At 40.6% G+C, this 11165-nt stretch overlaps 1 protein-coding gene across 1 annotated transcript in view; it reads right to left on the bottom strand.

Moving 5' to 3' along the window:
• Window positions 1–452: 452 nt before the first annotated feature.
• Window positions 453–11165, bottom strand: part of gipc2 (GIPC PDZ domain containing family, member 2) — a 29020-nt gene continuing 18307 nt past the window's right edge. Inside the window, exons 2-6 of the mRNA XM_026150070.1 lie at window positions 7260–7445; window positions 3351–3531; window positions 2833–2945; window positions 2589–2670; window positions 453–1440 (exon numbers count right to left, since the gene is read on the bottom strand). Of these exons, the coding sequence (XP_026005855.1) occupies window positions 1289–1440; window positions 2589–2670; window positions 2833–2945; window positions 3351–3531; window positions 7260–7445 (714 nt within the window). The 3' untranslated portion in view covers window positions 453–1288. The remainder of the gene's footprint in view (window positions 1441–2588; window positions 2671–2832; window positions 2946–3350; window positions 3532–7259; window positions 7446–11165) is intronic.

Here is an 11165-nt window from a genome sequence, read left to right as displayed (position 1 = left end):
AAATAATCTTAAAACTAACCCACACAAGTTTTTGAATGTGGAAAACTAAAATATAAAAAAAAAGAGAAATGTCCTTAAAGTTTTAGCCTTTTTCAGCTTGATAACATTTGTCCACACTACCTGTGTGACGAAGCATAATATTCAGATTTTACCCAAATCCTACCCCTGAGAAACACCCTGTAAATCTAAACTAATAAGACTAAAACTGAAACTAAACTAAAAAAAACTACAAAATACAAATAAGCCTTTTCAAACATTACCAGCTACAATGAACTGCAAATATTCAGAGGAAGATGCACAACCAAGTCTGGAGCCAGATGCATTCATGACACAGCAGTCACATTAACAGTAAAAATTTTATTGTCTATGCAACAAAAGTGATCCCTTATAGTTAACATCAGAATATGACGGTAATCAGTCTGTATTTAAATTCACTTTGACAGCCGGTGCAGTTACATTAATACAAGTGCATTTATTTAAGACTGCAGACTGAAGTTGATCTGGACGTGGCCTTCATGTCGAGCCACATCTTTGAAAGTCTTACAGCATCTGATTTTTCTATTATAAAATAAATTACAGGGGGAAAGAAACGCTGAACAGACCTAACAGAAGACGAGAAAAAGAAATATGAGGAATGTGTGTCGTCATCAAAAGGCGTTCCAAGTAAAAAGTCCTCTCTGTATTGCTCGAGATGTGTCGTAAGGGCAACTTCTATCATTTAAACGATTTAACAGGTTTCTGGAGAGAGAGGAGTATTGCTACAATCACTATGACTGATAATTACACAATGCTGCTGCTGTAAAAATCAGCAGCACCTCCACATATAAAAATAAGCCTATAAAAAGCTGTGCAATACATCTGAACATTCAAAAATCACACAGCTACTATAAAACATGATCAAACTCTAAAATTTAAGGTTGTGCATGTACCATTTAACAGACCCCTGCAGGACGACACTTAAATGCATCGTGAGCTTCAAACTGCAGCTGTTCTGTCGCTGAGGTTTACACAACATCTGGAATGTCAGCAGGCCGGAGGTGGGTCCACTTCTTTTGTGTAATTGTGTAACAATTACACAAAAGAAGTGCTGATGCGCTAAACCTGACTTTTAAAGACGCCTTGGCAGAGAGCAAAGCTACACCTAAGAACAAAGAGAGGGCGGGACACTGCATCCACCCCCCCTCCTGGGTGGTGCTATTTAAAGTTTGTCCAGTTGACTTCGGAGATTATGAAGATTTTGGGGTGTGTGTTTGTGGAATATGCGACGAGGGAGGAGGCAGCTGCAAATTTAAAGTCTTCCATCCCTGGCGTCTCCTATGGCGCCCCAGACATCAAAGACGAACTCGTCGGGAAAGGCGAAGTCTCCGAGGGTCTCGTCTAACGCCATGGCGAATTCATCCGGGTTTTTCTTGTCGCGTCCGACCTCGACCATCGTAGCAGCTGGAGAGAGAGGAGGAGATAAATGAGCGTCGAGACTGAGAATCCTCTACGAGAGCTCTTAAGAAGATGAATTCAGGCATTACGCAAACTGGAAATATTTTATTTCCTTTTTTAAATGAAATCCATCTATTGCATTTAAGGCCTTTACACACCGAACGTGTGCAAATATTTATGCTGATGCTCTGTAATTATTATTCGGCTTCCCTAGATGTGTTCCCAACTCTGCCATCAAGAATTCAAACTGCCTGACTGACATCTTGAAATTTGTATGAAAGCAGCAGTTATAAAACTGCAACAGAGAACTGGTTGAACCCCAAATCTCCATTTATGAATTTTCTTGTTTAGAAACATCAACACCAGCTCATCATTCAGGGGAAATATATTTCTTAGCATGTTCTTAAAAATCTGGTACCGGGAAGTGTTGTAAATAAGAGTCCAGGAGTTTATAAATAAGAGAGTGAGAAGATTTTCCAGCACGTTCTGAATCTGGGACAGCATCTTACTGTGTGATTTGGTGGCTCAGCATTCCCTATGCATTCTACTATCTGCTAATAAAATGTCGCCTCGGTTTAAATCCCACATTCCTGCTTCTTCAGCCTCAGCCGGCGAACAAGCACAATAAATTTCTTTGTTTTGTTGTTTGTTTGTTTTTTGTCTCTGGGGTTTGTGTGTCATGCAGTAACTGTCAGAGTGGACACACAGTGAAACCTGAGTACTTCAGCCACAGCTGGATATTAACTTTTAACTATTTGTTTGTTTAAATATTAATACTTTAGAACAAGTCTAATTTTCTTGCTGATGTTTTTAAGTGAAATAGATGTTTTTTTTGGTATGTCTTCTTTAAATTGTCCTTTGCACTACACTCTTGGAAATACAAAACCTTCATCAGCTGATCAGATTGAGGCCTGTAATCCCAAAGGAACTACAGGTATGATGGAATTCCACAGCTTCCTGCTATAATCTTGCAGAATATGAGGACCTTAGACTGATGAACTGATAAAGACCCAGGGCGAACAGTGGGTGCAGTATGATACCCGGCTTAACATTTATTTTGGGGCTTTATTTTTTTATGACCCTTTATTCTTGACAGGCCAGCAGAGTAGTAGTAGTAGGGGGAAAAATAAAACTTTAAATTAGACAATCCTTACCAAGTTCAGTGTCTCTGATGCCCATGTAGCTCTCCAGAAGGTCATCGACTTTCTTCACGGCCTTCTCCTCAAATTCTGTCGGCTAGCACAAACACACGACTCAAAGCGTTAATCCCCGAGCTCCGTATTACGTTCACTACTCTACCCAGCCCTTGTACAAGGACACCTGACAACAGTGCCTTTGTTTCATGCAGATTTGGACATTAATTCAAAATAAACACTTATTTCCTCGAGAGAAACGCACCTCATCCTCTACGGTAGCCGGACCTTTGGAGCGGAGTCTCAGAGTCCCCCTCCCTGTGCCGATCTTATTTTCACCGGCAGGTTTGGCGCCCTTTGACCGGGGTTCAAGCATATCTGTGAATAGAGAAGACAATATTAAGTAAAAGACACGGTGTGCGTGTGTGTTGTTCTGAACTTGTAAACCTGGTAAAACAGGTTTGATTTTGTAAACTGTTTATTTCCCTGAAAGGAATGCAGAGCCCACGCTGCAGTGTTTAAACGTGACTGCATTGTGAAGTTATCAGCGACATGAGCCTGGTGTCAAAACGTAGGTAAAAGGAGATCTTTCATAGGCCGCACCTTGTTTTGACAGGATTGTGACATGACACTGAAACAACCTAAACTCAAACACATATGACAACTTGTCCAAGAGAGAAAGTGTACTTGTATACTCCTCAAAGTTGGCCCGCAGTCTCTTTACCATGTGTATCAGTTGTTTAATGTGCTGAAGCTTCTGAGTCGATGCTGCTTCTTACTTACCGAAAGCCTTCATGGGCTCGACCAGTTTCAGGGTGAACGGCTTGTCTTTGGGCAGGTCTTTAAGCATGCGTGCGACCTCGTAGTGCCGCGTCCCGACGATATTTTGCCCATTAATGCACTCTATATGGTCGCCAACACAGATCACCTTCACATTGTCTGCAACGCTGCCGTCTTTGATACGCTGCCACATACAGAGAGCACAGAAAAAAGGAAACAAAGGTGATGTAATTACAGGATGGCATAAAAGCTACACGGAAAGCTGATGTTTGAGGGTTTCGTTTTTTGTTTGAAAGCAACACTAGTGCATGTGGATCAGACCGGTATTATCCGCTGTTTGTGAGCCTGTGGATGTTTAAATTATACATACTTCTGTGGAAATCCGAAGAGCAACAAAGGTCACTTTCTTCCATTTTTAATTAAAAGAGTAAGATCCAGAATAATCCTTGAATGTCAGTATAACCAGGGTCTGAGGGTTTTTTTAGAGAAGGTCATGCTGTGGGTTCAGGTGGTGGTGAATCAGAATCATAAAACTACTCTTAGAGCCTCTTCCCTCCATACGTTTCACACAGAGCTATAAAACAAGCATCAGGGGTAGACAAGTGATCCTCACAAGAGATCACAACTCGTGAAATAAGAAACCGAGAGAAGCTTAAATCATTCAATTTCCATACAGATTAATAATGAAAAAGTCCAGCAAGTTAAGTCCGACTTAATTAAAGATCACTCAACTTACAACGGCATCACCTCACTGGCCCACAGGCTGTAGTGTTAAACACAGTCAGGTCATCAGGATGCAATGCTGTTGCAGCATCACATGATGGCACATGTGAGCAGGCCGAGACTTTATGATATTATTATACAAGAGACCGAAATATGATCTCTCTGATTCAAATGTATGTGTTGCTATTTATGCGCTTAGCTTCACATTAACAGAACATTTAGTCAACTTCTATATATTTAGCATATTTATGTTACGTTTTCTTCATCTCGTTAATTGTTTTTGTGTGTGTGTGTGTGTGCGCGCGCGCGCGCGTGCATATATATATATATATATATATATTTTTTTTTTTTTTTTTTTTGCAGAAAAACTGAGGAAAAACAACTTTTTGGGAAAAAATATAAATACTGGATTACAGTTAGTGTTCATTATCAATGAAGACTTAAACCTCAGAGGGTTAATAAGCCTTATTTTCCATTTTATTAAAACGTGTCATGCCTAATAAATCTTTTCCCTAGTGCCCTTAATGATGAATTTTGACACCTCAGTAAAAATAAATAAAGATGTCATTTCTGATGCACACCCAGAACCAAATAAAAACCAATCTATCCCAGAGTATTCTTGTTCTAATGAACCGATGTTATTCTGTATGTACTCCTGGTCTCACAGTACAGCACCGACTGACTCCGACCAGAATAGAAGCAGGAGTGGGAAACTGACCAAGACGACATGCACATCCACAAGTCTATAGGTTGAGAAATAAATCAGCTGGCAGCTTCATTAAATGGTACCTGCAAAACATCAGTGTCACCGCCAGTGGTGGAAGAGATGCCTCCAGCATGCTGGCTGGTTTTTAAGGAATGGTTCATGTGGGCAAAGGACACAGGAAGGTGAAAACCGAGTAAATAAAGACTATGATGGAGGAGTGCTTAAATGGTCTGTCAGTTCAGTCTGAAAAATATGATAATTTGGAGGGGTTAGTACTAAAAGGGAATTTTTTTTTAACAAGGAAGGTTATCACTGTGAACTTTGCAAACCATAAACTGTGGATGCCGCTCGACTGGAGCTGTTCTTTGTGTCATTGCCCTGTTGTAGGAGGAAACTGGCTCCAATGGAGCTCCAATGGCTTTAATGCAGAGGCCAGGTGATTGTGTCCAAATTATTTTAGTCAAGTCTGCACAGGTTTTCAGAATCAATAAGAAAAGTGAACACAGGATAGAAGCAGAGAAAAAAAACGATGGTTTGCAGACGACCTCGATGTGAAAAACCTCCACTGATTTGAGTTTGACATCATTTGTCGGTAAAACATGCCAGCACTGGTGAAAGGGATTGCTAGCTCGGAGGCATATGTTTCCAAGAGCTCAGACAACTTGGATCCACTTCTATGAATTGGATTCCCATCCCGGTTCTCAACTCTGCTCACAGCTTGTTAGAATGATATGAGCTAAATCACCATTAAGCAAAAGTCAATGTCTTGACTACATTCCTCGTCTTATTTGAAACTCATTTGATGAGTGAAAGTATGTTTTGTTTTGTTTTTTTAAATATTAGCAACATGAAATTTTCTGGGTGATCCTGAACTTTTGAGCAATAATTTATATTTTAAGATTATTTCTTCACATGTATTTGAATCAAAGAGTGAAAAAAGACATGACATGTAGTGGGAAGAGAGTAGACGACAATACGAAGCATGCATGTGGACAGTGAGACTCAAAGCAGGAACCTGCGCCAGTCAGCACTTACATCCATGTGACATGAACACGCAGCTCTCAGGTTATTTAACTTTACTGTTTACTTTATATATTATGAGCGTGTGTTATTTAAGTGGGTAAAGCTGAGAGCGTGTATGTCATCATCACTGTTCAGTATAATACTTGCTGTTTGGGTTGCACATGTTCGTGTGCTGTTTTTTTTTTTTTCTTTTTGTGGAAATCAACTGTTCCAAGATGATTTACAGGTTCATTACAAAAATAATCAACATGTTTATTAAAGGGTTTATGCACACGTTCTTTGAACATTTATCTTGCTCACAGTATAATGAGCAAGATAAATGTTCATAGAGCCGCCAACGTATTGGTACACGTGGTATCACACAGTGAAAATACACCAGTGCAGGTTACAAAAACAAAACAAAAGAACAAATCCATACAATCAGTGGTTAGTGTGTACTGGTCTATCGTGTGTGCAGGTAGTCTGCCCTGCTGTAATGCTGGCAGGTTGGAATCAGTTTCTGAGGAAGCAGATACGTCTATCCTGGTTTCTGGTTGTCAACCAGGTCATCGTCAGTCTGCCGTTATTATTCCAAATAACACTGGTCCAAGCATGCTACTGGGAAGAAATTTATATTTGAGAATCCTAGTCAGGCTGCTGACCAAACTGTGGTGCCTTTTTACAAGGTTGGGTGTGTTTGACAGAGTGGTCATTTGGGATTAGCTGGATAAAGGCATTGTCACTTCTTTTTGCGTTTTGAGACACAGGACGACGCTATAATCAGTCAGGTGTGACCCAATCCCACAAGTTGGCGACCCTACATGCATTAGTACGACTAGTTTTATTAGTAGAGAAAAGCTCCTTCCAAATTTGGATTTTCCAAATAAATCCATCAGAGAAAGATCATACATGCCAGGCTCCTTTCTCTTATTTTGAAAATTCAGTAGCTGCTAACCAGCTAGCCCTGGCACTTCCCCTCCTGTGACTACTCTTGTAGCGGTCCTTGAGCTTAATTAGCTGCTCCAACTCCACCATCTTGGACTGCTGCTGGGAACAGTAGTCCTCCACCTGCTTTGGAGGTCGACTGTGAGCTGGAGTCTCACTCAAACCGGACCCTGCAGCAGGTGGAGATCTGGTTCTTGTGCACAGAGCAAACAGCTGCAGTCCGAAATGGTGAAGCCGGACGAGAGACTCACTGAAGAAGCACCTCAATATATTAATCATTTATTATTGTCACAAAGTACCCGGCAAACATAATATTTGCAGAGGATAAACTTAATTATTTTTCACTGCTTAATATTTTACTGAGAAAGCTTGTGCAGTGTGAAATGAGCTGCACAAACACACTGTATATGTAGGGGAAACAGATGACGTTCTTCTAGCCTTGTATTAACTAATCACATTACATAACTCCACATCAATGCAAATTAAAGGTAGATTGTGATGCATTCACTGTGAGGAGCTCTGCTCCTTCTTCTTACCTTAATGAAAGCGTAGCCGGCTCCGTTGTCTGTGATTGTGAGGCCCAGAGCATCTTCCGATTTATAGACTTCTACCTCTTTTTTTAACCCTCTAACGTGGGCGAAGATAAAATCCTCGAGGCCGATCTGCCCCCCCAACAGCTTATCCATGTCTATCTTGTGTGTGTTGAGAGTGCAGAAGAGGATCTGTAGACAGAAAAGAAGCAGGAACATCATTAATATGTCACATGTGAGATGAGGTCCATCCAAGTCTGCATCTCGTATAATTAAAAATTATTTGAAAAAATTATTTCTGTTTTTAATCACAGCATGAAAATTGAGCTGAACTCCAAAATCAAAGTTGCTGGAGTGTAGATGACTGAGCTGTGTCACTGTGCTAAATGCAGAAGTCATCAGGGAGCTCTGTGTTCATAGCAGCTGCTAAGTTATGCGGTTATGCCCTCTGCCACCCCACGGTGAAATCGGTGATAGTCCGAGCTGCATTTTAAATCGTGTTTGAAGCAAATGGGGGAAATGACCTTTACTCCTGTGTAGCTTCACACCTCACCAGGACAGAAAGAAGGGCAACACGATCACCAGAAACATGATAGACCAGAAGGAGCCTGATTTAACTCCTCTTCAGACAGAAGCTGGACAGTGAGACCCAGGAGGAAGAGTCCAGTGCTTGTGAATCATTTATCCTGCTCTGACTCACCTACACAGACATTTAAGCTGGAGCTAAGTTCTGCTTTTATCCAGATTTATTACCAGCGCTCATATTAAAGTGGTGCATCATTCTTCGACTGCGGGATCAGCTTTGCAAGAGAAAATGATCCAGGATTCAGAGGCTGACTTGCAGATCGGGAATGTTTCGTACAGATTTATCTGCAGGATGACCTTTGTGCACCAATCAGTCACTGGCAGTGAGGCTGACCTTGTTTGGGCCTCTTTGTCCTCCTGTGTACCGACAAGTGCTATTCACACACGCATTGGCTGACGCGGCCTCTTTTGGTTGCCTTGGGTTACCAGACTATAAAAGAATTTGATTATAATGGAGGGAGGCCAGTGGAGGAGAAGGCAGAGAGAAAAAGTAGAAGTACAGGAGAAGGGGAGGCGATGGGTGTACTGTAGCTTAATTGACAGCTTTTTTTTTTTTTAAACCCCCCCACCCAGCCCAGGCCAGGGTGTTACCCCCGCATGGGTGGGAGGACTGGCAGCAAACGCCTACGCCCGATTACCGAGGCTGCCGCCTGCATTAAGCTGCTTCTGTTAGAGGCAGGCAGCTCTCAGCACTCCTCTCCTCCTGCTGGGCCGCCTGCTGACGCTGCGAGTGTCGCTACTTTGCGATGAGCAGCATCACGCGCTCTCGCACAGCCTCTACTCTGACGCCCTGACTCACAAGAACAGATACTACACCTCCCACGGCCTTTGCCACGCTCACCAAAGCCCCGATAACCACATGGAAAAAGGGCAAGTCAAAAGAGAGGCGCTGCAATCTGCTCAGCATCATCCAAGACAAAGCTAGTCATGTGTCCTTAACAAGAGGATTAAAAACTCACCGAATCAGATTTAAGTTACAATTTAGAGACAAAACTGTGTCGCGGATCAATTCTTTGTGGTAATATAATGCAGGTAGTTTGTGTAAGAAAACATTTCAGTTGATATACGATAACATACGATATACTCGTTTTCTCTACTGACTTTTGCTTTTAAATAAATTATCTGCACTCAAAAGTCTAAATTGTTGACATTCCGATAAAGGTAAAGAGTAACAAATATATACATATACCTACCACAGGCATTTTCAACCAACGTCTGCATAAAATCACACAGAAGCTGAAAAGTCAAACTACTCATACATATTTAAAACCCTGAACCATTGACATCTGTATCTAGTTTGTATCTTTTCTTTTTTCTTTTTTTTTTTAAAACAATCATTAAGCTATAATTTTTGTTTAAAAAAAACAAAACAAAAGCTACTCTTGTAGAGTCCAGGAATAAAAGCATGGAAATATGCATAATAAAACCACTTTAATATAGATGGAAATAGACGTGTGACTAACCGGCTATTAACAGAGAAAGAGAGCAGCTGAAATGAGAAAATAACAATTTCCACCTTTTGTTCTCCACATCTAGACTGTATGAATCAGATCTATTATCCTCGCTTTTAAAAATATATATATAGAAGGTAAGTCTAGAAAAATAGAGCCCCTAATTGCACCTGCCTCTGAAGTATACCCCGGCATTGAAGCAGTATTGACTCAAAGCTTAGGAAACCTGTTTCTTTGGCAACTGAACCGCTGCCAATTTACAGCCTCTTCAGCTAGCCTCTAGTCTTTTAACGGCAGAGCCGAGGGTCAGAAAGATTACAGAGGAAGCATCAAGCTCAAAGTGGGATCTCACTCATACGTAACGCCTTCATAAGCTGCTGTGTTTTTTTTTTACACTTTCCATCTTCTGCTGTTACTTTTTTGCATTTTTAGGGCTTAACTGGGAATGCTGAGCTAAGCTCTGTGTATTGTGGTGTGGCTGTTTTCCAGCAGGAAACCACATCCATCAGCATTTAGGCCTGTGTAATCATTTACCTAACTGCGGATGTGAGACTCTTCAGGATGAAGGCTGAGGGAGGGGTGATTTTGGAAAGGTGGTGCAGAAAAAGCATAGTTTATTATGAAAAGCCTGTTTTTAATTAACTGAAACATGATCTTTCTGATCCCGGCTGACAAACAATACAGCCCTGATCGTGTGGTCCAGAGTGGAGAGGGCAGATGGGTCATTCTGAGTCAAATCAGCACCAGTTTTTTGCTCAACTGCCTCAGATTAGCATAAAAATATTATGCTACAAAGTCTGAACATATCTATTGAGTGTGGGAAATCTTAGCTTCATATATTCAATTGTTTTCAACATATATTTGGATTAATGGTCTTTGGATCCCCCATCACAACACTCTACTGGGGGATACTTTAGGCTGGACACCATCACACATTTTGGATATCTTACAAGCAAACACCAAATCTTTCCAGAAAAGTCAAATTGAAGATGTTTTTTTTAAATACCACAATGAACTTGAATGAAAATACTTCGACTACTTCTACCATCTTTAAACTAGTTCTTTCTACAGGTCTTCAATTTCCAAGTAAATTCAAGTTCTCAGGATTCGATGTTGAACTTCAGCTACTCTTTCTTTTCAGATTGCTGAAGTCCATTTAAGTTTTGGATGACATACCTTAAGTAGTTTTATAGATAAAGTGATTTGAAAAAATAAAATAAAATAAATAACTTCTGAGAAAAGGCTGGAAAAACCACCAAAGTCTCCAGAGAATTATTATTATTATTATTATTAGCAAACTAATAAGTATGGAAAGCTAACATTTGGTATCATCACTTCTCTTTTTTCTGTTGTCCCAATTCACAACATCAGTTGTTTATTTTACCTGCATATGTCACATTAATTGAACTTATTTTCACCCTTGCTGTCCACGTCCCAACAGTCGGGCCAACCTCACAATATTAGACCTGCTTTTTACAGTAATCTGATCCCTGATGTTTTGCCTCACAGATATTACTTTAAATACACTGGCCTCATAATTTAAATATAACCATCCGCCACTTTGACACCACACACATGACAGAAAATAAAGAAAAGCAGGATAGGTCCCTCTTTAAAAGCATGTGCTGACTAGAATACTTAAACTGGCATTAGTTCATGGCGATGGACGGGTAACGTAGGTTTATTTTAATGTAAACAAATAGATGTAAATGTTCTTTTAAGGAACATTTCATTTACAAAACAGATGAGCAGCCTTGGCTATCTTAAACACTGCCTTTATTTGATAGAGAAGGACAGGAAAGTGGGGGAGGAAGAAGTGCAGCAAAGGGTTTGGACTCAAACTCAGCCTTGGGGAATACGATCACCTGCTCAAGCA

The sequence above is a fragment of the Astatotilapia calliptera genome, chromosome 18 (genome assembly GCF_900246225.1).
Source record: "Astatotilapia calliptera chromosome 18, fAstCal1.2, whole genome shotgun sequence".
NCBI lineage: Eukaryota > Metazoa > Chordata > Actinopteri > Cichliformes > Cichlidae > Astatotilapia > Astatotilapia calliptera.
Note: the sequence above shows the minus strand (reverse complement) of the source record. Positions and strands in the feature narration are given on the sequence as shown.